Here is a 17,322-nt window from a genome sequence, read left to right as displayed (position 1 = left end):
AGCTGAGGGGAGCTTCCCCCGCTCGCAGGGGCGGGGCCGTGCGCGCAAGCGGCAAAAGTCTAGGGCTGCGACGTGCACTTCCTTTTCCGGCCGGGGCTGAGGCGGAGACGGGCGCCGCGCGGGGGGCTCCTCAGCGGTTCGTGAGAGGCGCCCATCATGGTGAGGCGGGGAGCGGCCGGGGTGGGGGAGCCGCGGGAGGCGGCGGCGGCGGTGCAGCCGGGACGCCTCGGCTGGCAAGCGCGGAGCGAAGGGGCGCCTCCTGGGAAGCGCGGGGAGAGAGGCGGCCAGGCAGGCAGGAGGCCGGCCGGGCCGGCGCCATCTTAGAGTAATGGAGGAGCCGCTGCCGCGTGGAGGCCGAGCGAGCCAAGGCGGAGGCCCGGCCCTCGCTTCGCAGGAACCCGCACCCGGTCTTGGGTCGGAGGGGAGAGCGCCGTCGGAGGCCCGCGGGGGCTGGGGGGAATGCTAAGCACCGTGGCCAGTAATTGGCGATTGCTGGGCCAACAACACTGGAGATGTAGTTCTGCTGACCGCGTTAAAGAACGAGTCTTGCTGCAGCGTCGGGCTGGATAGTTACTGTTTCGTAATCTTTGCAGCAATACATAATAGCATCAGTCCTGGGAATGATTGTAAGGGGCTGAAATTCACCCATGGTCTATATATCATTCCTGGAAATGACTGTAAGGGGCTGAAGTGCAGTTATGGGCCTCGTGAAGCAAACTGTGAAGCAAATCAACAAATCGGGGCGGTAACTAAGGCTTTTCAACTGCTCAAGGAGCACTGGCTTAACAGTATTAAATGATTTCCCCCAAAAAATCCAAATGCTGAGCCAGATTGAACCTCCATGTTGAGAGGCAGTTTTACTTCAAGTCTAACATTAAAGCCAAAAATTAGCCACATGCATTCATTTCAGTACCTTGTACTAGCTTGCTGAGTGCAGGTGTGCAGTACCCTATACAATTACGTATTGCTATGCTGTTCTAATAATGGTCACAGTAATACAGTAATAGATAGTTCTGCTCACCACATTAAGGCACAAGTCTTGTTGCAGCACCATGTAGGGCAATTACAATTTTGTAATCTTGACAATAATAAATAATAGGAGCATCATTTCTGGAAATGATTGTAAGGGGCTGAAATTCACTTATGGGCCTCATGAAACAAGTCAGCAAATTGGGGTGGTAACAAGGCCGAGTGGCTTGCTCAAGGATTATGGGGAATCAGCTTGTGACAGAAATGAGGTTCAACCTGGCAGCTCTCCCATTTTTGTCTTGGTGTTTCGGCTGCTCAAGGGGCATTAGCTAAACAATGTTAGATGACACCCCCTCCCAGAAAACCCAAGTGTTGAGCCAAGTCAAACCTCCATGTTCAGAGGCAGTATGCTTCAAGTCTAACATTAAAGCCAAAAATTAGCCACATGCATTCATTTCAATATGTTGTAGCATGTTGGGTGTAGGTGTGCAGAACCCTATACAACTACACATGTATTGCTATGATGTTGTAATTTGCGTCTTATCTGGTATTCAGGGACAGTTGCCTGTTGTCCATGTGCTGTTGCCGTTGAACTGAAGACCCTTCATGACTGAGCAATACTTGTATGATTATTGAGCATCAGCAGAATGAGTTGAATTGTACATCTAATACTTCTTTTCCCTCTCCAGGCTTGTACTCGACCATTAGTATCGGTGTACTCCGAAAAGGGGGAGGTATCGGGTAAAAATGTCACCATGCCTGCTGTATTCAAAGCTCCCATTCGCCCAGATATTGTGAACTTTGTTCACACCAATTTGCGGAAGAACAGCAGGCAGCCCTATGCTGTCAGCGAACTTGCAGGTAAGATGCAGAACAATAGTGTTTTGAAAAGCTTGAAAGATGGACATTGGGGATGCTTCACTGCTTTTCAGTATTAAAACTGATGGTACATATCACATCCCAGGCAGCTATGATACATGATTTGAAATATGCAGTGACCCACTGTGAAACATACAATACTTTCTTCAGACGTTACATAAAACAAACAAGCATCATTGGTGTGTTGCTTTAGTTGGGGATTGAAGATCATTTGGCTCCTCCTGACTGAACTGTGTTGGAAAAGGGGATTCTGCAGCAGAAAGCCTTTATATGTTTAATTTACATAGCTGCCCATCTCACCAGCAGGTGACTCTGGGTGGCACACAAGAAGGCTGAAAACAATAAATACATTAAAAGATATAAGAACCAAATAAAACAAACCAAAAAAACAAAAACAAAGGGATGTTAAAAATAACAGCCATGTCACTAGCTGACCTATCCCCTGGGATCCCTAGGCAATGGAACCAGTAACATGCCCTCTCTGCTGGAACTGGTAGGACGGGCAGATGAAATTGGGGAGAGGCAGTCCCTCAAATATTATTCGCAGAATGGTGAAATTTTACTATTGGTCTGGGTTTCCAGTATTTCAATACCGCTGCAATCACACATCTCTAGATAATGTACAAATAAAATTGTAAAAAAAAACAATTGTAACAACTTTCAGAAAATCAGTAAAATTCATAATAGCTCATTATGGATTCATTAGGAAGCAACAAGCAGATGTTTGTTTCAAGACGCCTGTTGGAAAAACCTTGCTTTTATTGTTATTAGAAGTTCTGATGTTGGCACTTAAATTTTTCTAACATCTATAATCAGTGCTGTGTAATTTAATTTTTCTTTTCCTGCAGGGCACCAGACCAGTGCTGAATCCTGGGGTACTGGAAGAGCAGTTGCTCGTATCCCAAGGGTTCGTGGGGGTGGAACTCATCGATCTGGCCAGGGTGCTTTTGGCAATGTATCCTTTATTAGTCAAATTACTTGATTTGGGTAGCAACTGTGTAATGTAGACAGCTTTTGAACTTTAATATTATGATTCAAAACATTTATGATCAATAGTCTGATGTGCGATTCACTTAAAGCCCTTCTAGCATTATAGAAAACCTGGACACCAATGTCTTGGCTTGTTTTGGTTATGAGAAAAGAGGTTCCTTACTTGCAATGATGTTGTAATTTGCGTCTTACTCTGTATTCAGTGACAGTTGCCTGCTGTCATCAGGCTGGTGCAGATGATTGATGATCCTCTAACTCTGAGCAAGGTGGAAGAGGGGCTTCCTGTAACAAAAACATAGTTCCATCCTTAACGCCTGATAAATAGATGTGTCGTGGAGGTCGCATGTTTGCCCCAACCAAGACTTGGCGACGCTGGCACCGCAGGGTGAACATCACTCAGAAGCGCTATGCCATCTGCTCTGCTCTGGCAGCTTCAGCCCTTCCAGCTCTAGTCATGTCTAAAGGCAAGTGTCTTTCTGTAATGGCATTGGTATAAAGGATTAATGTAACAACTATATCTGTGAAACAATATCTAGGAAAGGGTACCAAATGTTTTACTTATTGTGCTTGTATAAATGTAATTGTAACCAGAGCAACTAGTTCACAGTAGATAAAACCACAAAACTTAAAATAATACTGCAACGCAGTGATGACATGCAGCAATTATAAAATGAAAAAACAGTAATTTAAAAATAAACATAACAAGCACAGGTATGAACTCCAGTATAATAACAGTACAAAAACACTTTAGGAGCCCTACTTAAGAGTTGTGTTAGTGTAGATGCCAAATGACCCTTTGGGGATAGGTTACTCTTACAAGCAGTGGTCACCAGAAGAATGAAGCTTGTTTCCATGCCCTTATCCCTCTCAGTTAGCATAGGGGTGGGGGAGATATAAAGCATCCCCAGCCTGGATAAGTGCATGAAACAGGCTGGTTCCACAGGGAGGAGGTCATCCTGGGGAAATCTAGGTCACTCCAATAAGTCTTTGAATGTATCCAGAAACGTATTGGAAGCCAGTGCGATGCCTCCAGTGCAAGTGCTCTATGGTTGTTGTGACCCCTGCCCACCAACCTGTAGGCCCTCCGTTTTATCAACAACAGTTTCTGAGTAATCTTCAAAGGCATTTCTGTGAATGTTTTGTGTAAAGGAAAGTCAGAGTGTTAGGATTTAGGTTTCCCTCACTAACCCCAAACCTTCAACGACACTTTTGCTATCCTATTTCAGGTCACCGCATTGAAGAGATTCCAGAACTTCCTCTAGTAGTTGAAGACAAGGTTGAAGGCTACAAAAAAACTAAGGAAGCTGTTCTACTACTTAAGAAGCTGAAAGCTTGGAATGATATCAAAAAGGTGAGTTGATCATCAATGACAGAGCAGAAGCGTTGCTGACTGATATACAGATGACTGTATTTGGTTTGAAAATCTCTGCTGACCAGTGCATCACTCTTTAACTTTAAAGAGCTTGGCATTGAGTACAAATGTGTGTGATGAATACCGGAGAGATACTGAAAAATGAGCATACATAATAATCACCATTGCCTTTGCATATGATGAATTTTTCACTGGTCCGTGTTTCAGATAAACAGTGACGATGGTGAAATTCTGAATTGCTGGGTACCACGTCTGTTTGTCCTGTAAGCAGTAGTGAATTTGGATATTCACACGTGTGTTTCTATCCAGGTCTATGCCTCTCAGCGTATGCGGGCAGGCAAAGGTAAAATGAGGAACCGCCGTCGCATTCAGCGCAGGGGACCTTGCATCGTCTATAACGAAGACAACGGCATCATAAAAGCATTCAGGAATATTCCAGGTACTCCTTCAGTTACCTTCCAAGGTGCATAATAAGGTGGTAGGCAGGAGGAGGGCCCTGAATGATGATATTCCACTTCATTGGTCCGTGTTTCTGAAAGCACATGATTTGGTGGAAGTTCTGACTTAAGTATCAGATGGTGGATTTCTTTAGAGATGCGTTTACTTTCTAGACACTCTGAACTGAAATTAAGAAAATAGTTTTCTCATTGAGAGGACTTGTGGGTATTTCTTACATAAAAGTGCACATGGTATTATCTTACCTAATAGGAATTACTCTTCTCAACGTCAACAAGTTGAACCTTTTGAGACTCGCTCCTGGTGGCCACGTGGGACGCTTCTGCATTTGGACTGAAAGTGCTTTCCGCAAGTTGGATGACTTATATGGCACTTGGCGCAAGCCTGCCACCCTGAAAAGTAGCTACAAGTAAGTCTGCTTGAGCCTCATTTCCAGCCTTGCAAACTGGAGCATTGGAAGTCCTAATAGATCACTCAAGGGGCTTTTTGAATGGGGAGGAATCCCACTTCAGTCATTGTTCACCCTTGCTGGTCGCTCTACGGTGCTGAGATCAGCGTGTTGAGAGAAGTGGGAATGCTTCTTTGCGTTTTGGGATAAGAAATGAAGTTTTGGTTTGTAGACCTAAATACCAGTGTGTGAATGGATTCCTGCCAGGAGAGCTGTGTGGTAGGAGCGTTGCAGTATTTGAGCTTTGAAGGCCTCCCTTTAGTTGGCAGCTCTGTAAAGTAGTGGGTGGGTGCTATGCAGGTCATCTGCTTGCTTTCAAATCTGAACTGCCAGAGCCACGCTCTGGATGATCCCATCTGGAGGTGTTTGAGCTGTAGTAGTTCTGACTCTTCCTCCCCCCCCCAAAAAATACGTGTTCCACCCCTGGTTCTAATATGAAATGGTAATCGCTATTTACACCCGTCAACTCTACCTTGAAAAGAACAGAACATTAATCCATTAATTAAATCTCAGTGTTCCGATTTGTGTTTCAATGCAGTCTGCCAATGCACAAGATGACCAATACTGATCTTGGAAGGATCCTAAAAAGCCAAGAGATCCAGAAGGCTCTACGTCCACCCAAGTATGCATCTAAAGTGTTAGCTTCCATTGTCCTCTGGGGGTTTAAAAGTTTGTTTTTGTTTCCATGAACATAGATGCTATTGCTGTGATGTATAATAGATCTATAGAAAATAGGTGTTATGCCATTTATCTGCATGCTGCCTCCTCTCCCCAGTAGTCTTGGTGTCTTCATGCACACCAAGTGTTCCACCGAGCTTGTGCTCATAGATCTGCGTACCCCTCTGTTCTGCAGGAAGAAGATTCATCGTAGAGTCCTTAAGAAGAATCCACTGAAGAATTTGAGAATCATGATTAAATTGAATCCGTATGCCAAAACCATGAGGCGTGACACTATTCTGCGCCATGCTAAAAATGTAAGTGGCTTGAAATTTCCGAAATGTATTTCAGAGCGCCTGTTTTGAGGGAACAGAAATGACTAAACGGTTTTGTGTTCTTTGACAGCACAAACTCAGAGAGGAGAAGGCAGCAAAGGGGAAAGCGAAGATCCAAGCAGCGGTCGCTGCAAAGAGTGAAAGTACAGCATAAAGAGAGCTTCTGCACTTTTTCTGATTCAATGCTTAAAAGGGCTGTACTGTGGATTACAGTTAATAAAAAAAAATTATCCAAAGTGGTGTCGTCATTTGATCCCTTATTTGCATAGAGTAGCATTTATAACACTCAGTAGAATGCAGGAGAATTAGAAATAGAGCAGCACGGCTGAGCTAAAGGATACTCTTGGCAAGACCATGCAGATTCACATGACGGACAAACAGCATAAAAATGCAGCAAACGTAGATGAATGGTGGAAGGAGAAAATGGGAAAACTCTCATCAGAGAGCTGGAATCTTTCCATCACAGGCACAGAAAAGGAACTCAAAGTGTCAAGAACTCAGGAAAGAAATGCGGAAAGGACCTTGACAAGCTGGCATTTCTTGACTTATCTGTCCAAAAATAGAATGGGAAATAGATATTTGTGTATGTGCTATTTCTGTATATATTAAATATGCTATTTACATATGGGTGCTGTACTTTGCTTTTGGAAACAAGGGGGCTGGGTTGCCTCAGATACCTTGGGGGCCATGTCTGGCTTGTCTTCAATGCTTCCCAGTGTCTCATGGATCTCCCCACCTACAACAGGGCTGATGCAAATGGATGTGAAGGATGATTGGCTGGGAAAACCGCCTTGAGGGCTGCCGTTTCTGGGATCTGCTTGAGTGGATTTTCCAATATAGTGAATGCATTATAAACTTTCACAGGTTAAATGTCTGTAATGAAGCAACTTTCTCTTGGTATGATTTAATACAATCCTTGCAGATACATTCTTTATACCAGTGTTGTCCAAACTTGGCCACTTTAACTTTAACTTGGCTTCTTTGGAAAAGTTATTTTATTGGGCAGTGTTGTTACTGTTTATTAATTTTTGTTGCTATCCAAAAGCACCGTTGATCTTGCTGTTCGCAACCGAAGACAAATTCCTTGTGTATGTTTTATACTTGGTCATTAAAGTATTTGTATTGTATTGTATTGTATTGTGTTGTAAGATGAGTGGACTTCAACTCCCAGAATTCCCCAGCCAGCCATGCTGGCTGGGGAATTCTGGGAGTTGAAGTCCACTCATCTTAAAGTGGCCAAGTATGGACAACACTGCCTTATACCAAAAACTGGCTGCGTCGGAATACAGGGAAAGGGCGCCTTTTAATCGGTGCCGCAGCGCTTAGTATCCGCGGCTTAAGCTTTTGCACGCCTGGGCTCAGCTGGGCCAGGCGTCTAGCTGTAATCCTGAATTAGACGAAGTGCGGGGAGCAGGGGGAAAAGCATTCACGCTGTGATGCTACGCGAGTACTGGGGATAAGCGAGGATGCTAACAAGCCGCGTTGGAAAAACGACCCAGGCATTTCCTCCTCGGCCCCTCAAGGAAGACGGCGCTGGGCTGAAGGATAACGGACAGGGAGAAAAGGGGCTTCTTTGGGAGGGGGCGCTGCGCCCCTCCACTGCTAGTCTCTTTCCTGAGCAGCTGCCTTTCCGCCCCTGCCATTCTAGCTGGCCTTTGCGCCCCCCTCCCATTTAGGGGGAGCATCAGGAGCGCCCCCGGCTCCCCCCCGCAGCTGAGGGCCGCTCGGGCCTGCCCCGCGGACCGGCACGTGTCTCTCCCCTCTCCCCTTCCGCCCTGGAGCAAGATGGCGGCTTCCGCTTCGCTCGCCCCTGCTCACGCCGGCGAGGAAGAGGGCCGGCGACGTCATCACCGCGCGCGCCCCCCGAGGCGGGGAGGGGAGCAGGATGTTGAGCCGCCTGCAGGAGCTCCGCAAGGAGGAGGAGACGCTGCTGCGGGTCAAGGAGGCGCTGCACGACCAGCTCACCCGCCTCAAGGTGCGGAGGGAGCGGGCCTGGCCGCTGCGCACGTGTGGACGCCGACACGCGTGTCGCGCCCCGCCGGGGCGGCACGTGGCGCTGTCAGCCCAAAGGCACGGCCCCTGAGCGGGGAGAGGAAGGGGGTGAGCCTCCTCTCAGCGGGTCGGGGGAGCCCCAGCAGACCCCCCCTCCCAATCGTCTCTAGGTCTGTAAGACCCAAGGCGCGGGATAATGGGTACTGTAGTCCAGCAGACATGGAAGGCTCCAGGCACGGAGGCCGGCGGGGCACAGCTGGTGGGGAATTCTGGGAGCTGAAGTCCACGCGTCTTAAAGCGGCTGAGGCTGAGAAACGGATCCAGACGTTTAACAGAGTAAACACTGATCAGTATAACCCGTGCAAATGCAAACAAAGCTCTTTTGCGCCCTCCACCATTTTTAAAAGTGGGAAGGGTCCTGGGGGAAAAAGGGTTGAGACACGCCGGCCTAGGCCGAAGCAAGCCCTCGCCTGCTCTCCTGTTTATGGGAAACAATAACACTAACAACAATAATAAGCCCTTGCTCGGTGGATGCTCGGCTTTGCTTGTGCTGCTGTCACTCTGTATTTATCACTTCAGTTTCTGTAGCCGCCCATCTCAAACAGGAGTCTGCGCGGGCAGCGTGGAATTGTTATTTTTAATCCATATAACGCTGAAGATCTCTGGAGGAACGAGAGCAGAAAATGAATTGAGCCGTAGCGATGAAGATTGAAAATGCTTCGAAAAAGAGGAAAGGCTTCGTCTAGCTTGCAAGGAGACGTGGTCAGGTTGTCCCAAGGGAGGGCATTTCAAAAACGGGGGGCCGTAACCACAGAAACCAGCCCCTTGTGGCCGTCCACCTCCCTTCAGCTTGTTGGGGTGCTCAGAGGCACCCCTTGAGATCTTCTGCCCTGAGCCATTCGGGGCTTCCCAGATTATCTGCCTGAGAAACACTGGCACTTGCCTCACTGAGAGAGGCTCTAGATTCGGTTCCTGGTTATCTCCAGGCAAAAGATTGATTGATTGATAGATAGAAATTTATTTAAATTTATTATAACCGCCCAACTCCAATGGACTCGGTGTAGAAAACCAAAAAAAAAAAACACCCTATGAAAACAGATAATACCTAAAACCACTTAGGCTGCCTGGACTAAAACAGTCTAAAAAAGACTCTAATCAAACAAAAGAAACCAAATCCCCCCAAATGCAGCAATACATTATCCCCAGGCCTGGGGCCAAAGCCTGGTTTTCAGAGCTTTCAGGAACCCTAGGAGAGAGGATGCTGTTCCAGAGGGTGGGGCCGTGACAGAGAAGATTCCCCTGGGAGCCGCTGCCTGTCTGGATAAATACAGTGCTGGGTGCATGAAGGGTGCAGGCTGGAATCCAAGGTTTCAAACAGCAGGAGCAGATCTGCCCTCAGAACCCCAGCCCAGCCCAACTTCAGATACTTGTTTGCCCTCAAAGCCTTCCTCATCAGGAGCAGTATACCTCACTGTGTCAGGTGCTAGGGAGTCAAGCTGCAGAAAAGAACCAACCTTTCAAAGCCTTTGGGGAAGGTTTTTTTTTTTAGATTTTTTTATCCTCCCTTTCTTATTTTTATAAATAACTCAAGACGGCGAACAAATCTAGTCCTCCTTCCTCCTCCTATTTTCCCCACAACAACCACCCTGTGAGGTGGGCTGGGCTGAGAGAGAGGGACTGGCCCAAAGTCACCCAGACGGCTTTCCTGCCTCAGACGGGACTAGAACTCACCGTCTCCTGCTTTCTGGCCTGGAGGCTTCACCCCTAGGCCAAACTGGCTCTTGCAAAGACCTCTGTTGGAAGACCTCTGTTGGAAAGAGGGTATGGTTGAGAAGGGACCTCGGGGTCTTCTGCTCCAGTGTTTCTCAACCTTAGCAACCTTAAGATGTCTGGACTTCAACTCCCAGAATTCCCTAGCCAACACTAAACCAGAGTGGGATTTGTTTGGTTTTGACTCAATGTGCTGTATGAACCCAACCTCCTGTGGCTTAGTCAACAAAGCAGGATTAAAAGAAATGTAGGTTAGCATGATATAAATCCAGTCACTGTTTGTTTTGCTCTTACTCAGATTACAATGGTATAGACCAGTGTTTCTCAATCTCAGCAACTTTAAGATGTGTGGACTTCAACTCTCAGAATTCCCCAGCCAGCATACTGGCTAGGGAGTTCTGGGAGTTGAAGTCCACACATCTTAAAGTTGCTGAGATTGAGAAACACGGGTATAGACAGAGGAGTGCAGGTAGGAATTGTTCTGCAGAATTAGTTGGATCTGGATCCTATGCAACAGAGGTGGGCCTTCGTTTAATAACTCTGCTCTTTACCGTGGAATGGGGCCACTATGACTGGGCAAATCACGTTGGACTGGGATTGCTTCGGATGTCAGCATGTTGTGTGATCCCAGCTTTTGGCTTGTCATGTTGTATGAAATAGACCATCATGCTAAACTCTAATATGGTTTATTTGTTTGGGCATCAACGTACATCCTGCTAATGCAGCCATTGCATTCTGCTGCTGTAGGTTTAATGTGATCTGTGAACCCAGCTACAAGGTTTTAAGAAACTGATGGCTAGAATGATACGTGTGCCATATTTTTGTATGTGTTCATGGGGTGCCCATATCACCATCGAGCACGTGCAACCTTCAGACTGAAAAACACATCCACTCTGATATGCATGAAGGCTGTGTTCACGCAACACGTTGGCCCAGGACAGTAAAGACCTAGCAGATGCATTGCCCAACATGCTAAACTCGCATGGTGTTAATTTTGGTTTAATTTCCTTTGTGGCATAGCATTTTGTGTGAACCCAGCTTAGTGGGTTTGCTGATGAAGGGTTGGATTGTGTACCTCTTAAATGGCTGTGTTAGCGCCTTTTCTGACGAGCAAATTTTATTAAAAGGCATACGCTTTGGTGAACTGCAAGTCATTCCATCAGGCGCATGGTGTGGCTAAACTGATATGGGAAGAAAATGATATGAGGCAGAGGGTGCGGTAAAGGCACAAGGAAGACAAAAGCCTATGCCTTTGAATAAACTGTGCGAGTCTGAAAAGGTGCATCAAACCCCTTCTGAATTTTGGCGACCATAGATTGATACATTGAACATTGTATGCTGTGTCTCCCCATGCTCAGAGCCATAAAAGGGCTTAACCAGCCATCCACCAGACCTGGTGTTTGCAGTGTTTATTTGAATACCACAGGAGTTTGAGAGTGTTCGCCCAGCTGTTGGCAAGGTGCTAAGACCATGGTATGAATAAGAAAGCAAGACCCAGCCATATGCACAAAGGGTAGTATTATAAATAGACACCCAGGAATGCACTTTCCGGATGGGATTAGTGCTTAAGTCTCATGTTCAGTTCCACTTCCTCTTCTGCCGATCTGCTTACAATTGTTTGGGCACCTAGAAACAGCTTTCCACGTGGGCCTCGTAAGTTAAAACACTGTTTTTAAAAGAAACCCAGCTGAGTTTCTCGTCCTCCTGACGTGGCAGTCTTTGAAATGTGTAGGGGCAGGGCACATCTCCCTGAGGCTTTATATTCCATGAAAACAGGGCATTTCTACAACAGAATATCCATTTCTTTATTGTAATTTCTGTATATTTCACATCACATAAGTAGAGTCTAAATTGCAGGCATCACCCAACCAGGTTTGACTTTAAATTGGTCATATTCTCTCAGCTCAGCCCATCTCACAGGATTGTTGCTGGGATAAAATGAGAGGGGGGTCCCACACGTGCCGCCTTGAAATCTAAGAGAACTGGTGGGATATCAATGCAAAGCAACATTTTCTAAGTCTCCTTTGCCTGCCTGCTGTAAGAGAAATGTATTTGCTGGGTTCCTCCTGCCTAATCTGCTATTACATTACATTTAACAGACTGCATGGTTGTGCTTTTAAGAACCATGCACCTGCAAATAAATGCTGCTAGACAGCTGTATTGAAGAAATATTGCAAGAGAGGAAATTGCCATTTTTCTTCACTGAGAGATCGTTCTGGCTTAGCGCTAGGATCAACAGCAGTTGGCTTGCCGAACTACATTTTCTGACTTTAAGTGATGAGATTATGTTAAAGAAGGATTGACCATCATGAGTATGTTGCTTAACCCTTCTTTCAAGACTGATGGTTACTTTCTGTTTCCAGGTGGAAGAGTTGGCTCTTCGGTCCATGATCAACGCCCGGGAAGGGACCGTGTTCACACCCTCGGCTGCTGTGATGGAGGAGCATGTAAATGTAAGGCCCTTTTGCTCTGCTTGAGTAGCTCTCTTGTTTGGTGGCTGCCAAGACAGTGTGCGGCTCAGATGAAGAGAGAAAAAGCTCCCTTGCAGCTTTCTTTGGCCAGTGATCATGGTCATGGCCACCGTGGTTGCCACTGGTCACTCACTTACCAGAAAGCCTGGGGGAGATGCTCCCCACTCTCTCAGCTGTTTTTTTTCCAAGCAGGTGAACACATTTCCAAGCAAAGGCTCGGGTTGCAGCGACTCCCTTTATATTTTAAAAATGCTCATGGAAGATATGCTGGACTCAGAAAGATGATGCTGGGGGGTGAATTGCCACTAGTGTGACTGCAATGATTTACAGACATCTCTGCAGGGACGAAGAGGCGTCAACCACAATAGGAGAGAGAAGGATGACTTGAGAAATCTTTCCCTGACAGAATTCTTGCATCCTTCAGCACAGGGATCTTTAAACTGGGGTGCACAACATGATTCACTGGGGTTCAGGAAGACAATATTAGAATACTTGTTTCACTCTTTTTAAATTTGTTTGGGGGGCATGTTTTATAATGTACATAACATGTTGGTACACTAATACATGTATATAACTTATAACTTATATATGTTGGGGGTACATGCTCATTTTTTTTTACTGATAAGGATGTGCAGTCCAAAAAGGTTGATGACTGTTTCTCTAGAAAACCCAGGTTCTCTAGCCTCATTGTTAGCTTTGTTCACAGAACATGGTCACACACTTACCAACTGCATTTTAGACAGACATGTTGTGTGAACCAAGGCCCTGTGGTTGAGGATTCACTGTGTTGTTTGAATTAACCCTTGGTGCAACACAGCCAGGACCATCAGCTCCTGCTCATGTGGGGAATGTCTGAACCAGGTACGACTCTATGCCAGGTGGGTGTTGCGCAGAACCTGCAGTTTCTTCCCCAGAAGCCAGCCAGGGAAAAACCAGTTTTTATGAGCAGCTGCTCGGAGATGGAAGAAGGGGAAGCTCTCAGTTCCAATGAAAGTTTGAAATAGGCTTTAACTGGAAGCAGTAGAGAGTGATTTTGGAATGAAGGGGATCACCGTTGATGAGGGAAGTTCTAATGGTAAAAATGGATTTCCTATAAACTTAGCTGAGGCCCATGACCTATTGGACCTGATGAGGAGTGTTTTGCATTGCTGGGGGTTTACTGAGTTGCAGAGGATCACCCCACCCACTACTGCCATCTGTCCCTGATGCATTTGCAAAGATTTATTTTGGTCCTCAAACCCGCATGCACAGAAAGATGGGGCAAGCGTTCTTGTTCGGCCTTGGGTGCTGCACTCTTATCTTTCTGCCATGCTCAAAGGCTGACCAGTGACTTGTGCTCTTCCAGGAGCAGCTGTGGCTCAGATTAGTGGATGTTAGTCTTTACTTTTGTGGGGGCATCTTAAGGCAATCATTGCAAAGGCATTCACTTTGCCCCTTAAACATCCCCAGTAGGAAACAGCCCAATTTTTAGAGGATTGGGAGTTTATGGCGGAAAATGGGTGCTCTTAAGGCCCCCCAATTCATCTCCCAAGTTACAAAAAGGTTCAAAATCTTCAGTCCTACCCACAGCTGCCGCTGGGGAATAGAAATAAGAATCTTATAAGTAGATAAGCATTAAAAAAAAAGCATTAAGAGCGGGCTTTTAAAAAGCACGCAACGCACTTATTTCAAACTGGAACTAGTTGGCCTCGCTTTTTCCATTTTTGCTCTAATGGTAATCTCTGGCCAGCTTCTCGAAGCTCTTCAATTAAAATGAAAGCTGGTGCGAACACAACATGGGGCCTCCTCTGGATAGACTCCTGCCAATCCCAGCAGTTCCTCATCTGCTGTTTCTCTATCCCCCAGGGAGAAACTCCTCTGATTTATATTTTTTGGCAGGAAGTGACCAGTTTTTTTGCTTCTTTGCTTTGAACAGATGGACAATGAAACTGCCATTAATCAGACTAAACTGCAGCTGCAAGTACACGCAAGCGAGGAAGAGGAGGAGGAGGAGGAAGAATCAGATTCCTAGTGTGCAGATGCTGCTGTCAGGCCAGTTTTTTATCACGGACTCAGAAGCCTCCCTTGGCTCGATTAAACTTTGTGTGGTGCTACAGAGACTAAACTACAATCAGAAATGCCACTCAGCTTCCCGCAAGCTTCCAAAGGTGGTAATAAATTGCGGGGGTGGGAGGGGGGCTTGCAAAAAGACAGTATTGAAGCCTAAGTATGTAGCGTGAGTTGTTTATAGAGCAGACGTATGTTTCAAAACAAGTAGCAATTTGGGAAATGCAGCTTTTGGAGCAATAATCTGTCCATGAAACATCCACTGCCTGGTGGAAAAGGGCTGGAAAGTTGTCAGTTCTGTGCCAGTGATTTTACTGAACCTCCTAGAGATAAATTGCACAAAAGTAATGAAAAACGTCGTTTACAGTTCTTTGCATGTGGCTGTGATATATTAGACACCTTTATTCTGGTTGGTTTTGGCCTGTTTTATGAAACTTGTATGGAATACAAATACGTTTTGTTTACAATGGGTAATATTAAAAATATTTCATTAGTGGGCAGATGGAATGTCAGTCTTTCCAACAGATGTCAGAATGACTATACTTGCCTTATTTGGGCTAAATGTCTCTCCAGGAATTACAAATCTCCCCAAATAGAGTTTCTGGTAGGAAGAATACGTATTTTTCCCCAACAAGTTTGACTTTGCAAGATACTGCAGTGAGTTAGCAGCTCTTCTGGGGGTTGCATCCAGTATCTTAGTCCAACTGTTCAGTGAGAAGCGAGCCAGCTGCAGCCCATCTGGAATGGAAGGGAGCAAATTGCAATCTAAAGGCAGACACCCAAGGGAGAGAGGTGTTGGTCTCCACACCACCACCACCCCCCTTTAATTGTGTGTGTGTGTGTCCGTCTCCCTCTAGCCTCCTATACTCCGAGTTGCTGCAGTGGAGGAAGCAGCTGCCGCCAAGGGTTCCTACTTGACAGGAGCATCTGCAAGGGTGGGGTTGAAAAAGTCAAGATGGCAGCTGTGCCTGCATGATTGAAGCCCCGTCTCTTTTTAGGTCTGTCCCACCAAGACTGGGGAGACCTCTGCTACTCGATCTCAGCAGCAACCTTGTTTTTTTGGGTGGGGGGGAAGAGTCAGTCACACTCTTGATTACTTGCCTTTACGGTCACCCCAGTCTCAGCCACTCTTTCCTCTTAATTGGAGGCAAACTCATAAGTGAATTTAGCGCAGGACCAGAGAAGTAGGTATGACAGTCCGATTGGAGATTGGATTACGGGGGGAGTGGGGAGAGAACTGTGCTTTACGATCATCATCCATCAGGGTATAGAGCATCGTGATACCCCATGTGCTACAGTGCACAGACGGCCCTCTGGAAAGAAAGATGAGCGAGTCATCTAAGGGCTGTTGAGTGTTTGCAGATCCTTTTTCCAAGATCATACATGGGATGCCAGATGCAGAGATAAGCCTAGAGGTTATCTCCTCCCCCCACCCCAAAAACGCCATGAAGTCCATCTTAAAGCCGACCAGCTAATAGCAATTTTTAAAAACCCACAACTCTCTGAAGTGATTTTGTGACATTTATTCATGTAAGATGCAGTTGCTCAACATCTGAAAGAGTAAAATGATTAAAATAATTTTCAAACACAAAGTATGCACAAATTTTGTCATAACCAACCTCAGCTGTCCTGGAAGGGAAATAATTATTCTGATGCCTTTAAAAGAAAGAGAGAAAGAAACGGCTTTGATTCTGCCAGAGAGTTTTCTACCATCCATGCTCAACAGACAGATACCAAATTAACAGATGAAGGAGATGGATGCCATTAAGCAATCCCAAAATATCCAGCAAGGCAAATAAATAAAAGTGTCAACAGGTGTGTTTATGTTGACCTGGAAGGGAAGGACGAAAAGACCCCCCTACTCAGGCTGAGGCCCACCAACATTTTCCCGAGAGCTCAGGACCCAAAGGTTCTTCATAACTTCCATCTCAACTTAGTGGCGAGAAATCCATGTTGGGGATCGTCTCATTCAAGGCACCCCCTAACTGTTCTGTCCTGGGCTGGCTAAGCAAAGCTTAAGAGGACCACCAAGTTACACAAGGGTCACAGAACAACTCTGCAAAGGCTGGGACAGCGATACGTCCAGCAAGGTTTCCCACAATGGGAGGGTATCCACCATTCACCCCAACTTTGCATACTGGCAGCTGAAAGCATCACATTTGGTCAGTTAACAGGGAAATAATCAAACACAACAGCTGTTCACACAGAGCCGTGAAAGGGAGCTTGACCTGGAAAAGAATTTGGCACAACAAGCTGAGAAGGAGCAGCACGGAAGCGGGGTGGGGGCAGCAAAATACTTTTAGTAGACAGGGGAAAAAAAAGAAAACGGGACCGAAACAGCATGGCTTTAAACAGTGGGAGGTGGCTGGGAACACCGATGTGCCACGTGCCATGCTCCCCCCAGTGCACGTCAGTGGGTCTGGAGTGAGCAGCTCCTCGTCCGCCTCCCCCATGGAATGAAAGTTGCATAGCAGCAGCGCTTGGTGGGTTCTTTGTACCGTGACGGGAGACTCAGAGTCCGCCAACGTGGGTTGGGGTGCTGGGCTGGTTAAGGCCGATGGTGGAGCACAACCAGCCCGCAAAGTCCACCTCCTCCGCTTCCGATCTTTTAATGAAAACGTGGACCTGGAGGTGAGAAAAGGCAAGTTGCGGAAACACGGGACGGTTCTAATCGCGGCCCGAGGGAGTACTGGGGCTACCAGCCTGCCGGGGGAGTCCAGGTCAGCAAACAGATAAAACAAGGATTCCAGAAATGCTACTTTATCGTTCGAGGGTATAACAACAAACGTGAAAGCCTGCTGGAGTTTCCCCTGCCCTCTCTTATATCCAAAAAAAGGGGGGTGGGTGGGTTAAACTGGGGGAGATGGGTGGCATACAAATTAAATAAATAAAATTTAAATCTCTTTCTCATGCCTTCTCCTTTCCCACGTGAGTGGA

At 46.4% G+C, this 17,322-nt stretch overlaps 3 protein-coding genes and 3 non-coding genes across 6 annotated transcripts in view; 5 read left to right on the top strand and 1 right to left on the bottom strand.

Annotated features, from left to right (window-relative positions):
* Positions 1–12: 12 nt before the first annotated feature.
* Positions 13–6,342, top strand: RPL4 (ribosomal protein L4). Its single transcript, XM_088139211.1, has 10 exons — positions 13–159; positions 1,659–1,830; positions 2,697–2,803; positions 3,164–3,302; positions 4,065–4,189; positions 4,520–4,649; positions 4,919–5,075; positions 5,653–5,736; positions 5,968–6,088; positions 6,177–6,342. Exons 1-10 carry the CDS (start codon positions 157–159, stop codon positions 6,258–6,260), a joined length of 1,122 nt encoding a protein of 373 aa, XP_087995337.1. The 5' UTR covers positions 13–156; the 3' UTR covers positions 6,261–6,342.
* LOC112540702 (small nucleolar RNA SNORD16) lies at positions 1,486–1,586 on the top strand. The gene has a single exon (XR_003084776.1). It is a non-coding gene; the product is annotated as a small nucleolar RNA SNORD16 (small nucleolar RNA).
* Positions 3,003–3,102, top strand: LOC112540701 (small nucleolar RNA SNORD16). Its single transcript, XR_003084775.1, has one exon. It is a non-coding gene; the product is annotated as a small nucleolar RNA SNORD16 (small nucleolar RNA).
* LOC112540700 (small nucleolar RNA SNORD18) lies at positions 4,706–4,777 on the top strand. Its single transcript, XR_003084774.1, has one exon. It is a non-coding gene; the product is annotated as a small nucleolar RNA SNORD18 (small nucleolar RNA).
* A 1,597-nt stretch (positions 6,343–7,939) lies between the features above and the next one.
* On the top strand, positions 7,940–14,885 carry SNAPC5 (small nuclear RNA activating complex polypeptide 5). The gene is made up of 3 exons (XM_088139209.1): positions 7,940–8,081; positions 12,232–12,321; positions 14,255–14,885. Exons 1-3 carry the CDS (start codon positions 7,992–7,994, stop codon positions 14,348–14,350), a joined length of 276 nt encoding a protein of 91 aa, XP_087995335.1. The 5' UTR covers positions 7,940–7,991; the 3' UTR covers positions 14,351–14,885.
* A 1,008-nt stretch (positions 14,886–15,893) lies between these two features.
* Positions 15,894–17,322, bottom strand: part of MAP2K1 (mitogen-activated protein kinase kinase 1) — a 33,134-nt gene continuing 31,705 nt past the window's right edge. Inside the window, exon 11 of the mRNA XM_088139208.1 lies at positions 15,894–17,010. Coding sequence (XP_087995334.1) covers positions 16,897–17,010 — 114 coding nt within the window. The 3' untranslated portion in view covers positions 15,894–16,896. The remainder of the gene's footprint in view (positions 17,011–17,322) is intronic.

This window comes from Python bivittatus, unplaced genomic scaffold, assembly GCF_059951505.1.
Source record: "Python bivittatus isolate LINGU-HERP-01145 unplaced genomic scaffold, Pbiv_v1 ctg000210_np1212, whole genome shotgun sequence".
Lineage (NCBI taxonomy): Eukaryota > Metazoa > Chordata > Lepidosauria > Squamata > Pythonidae > Python > Python bivittatus.
The sequence above is the reverse complement of the archived record's forward strand: the minus strand, read 5'-3'. Positions and strand labels throughout refer to the sequence as shown.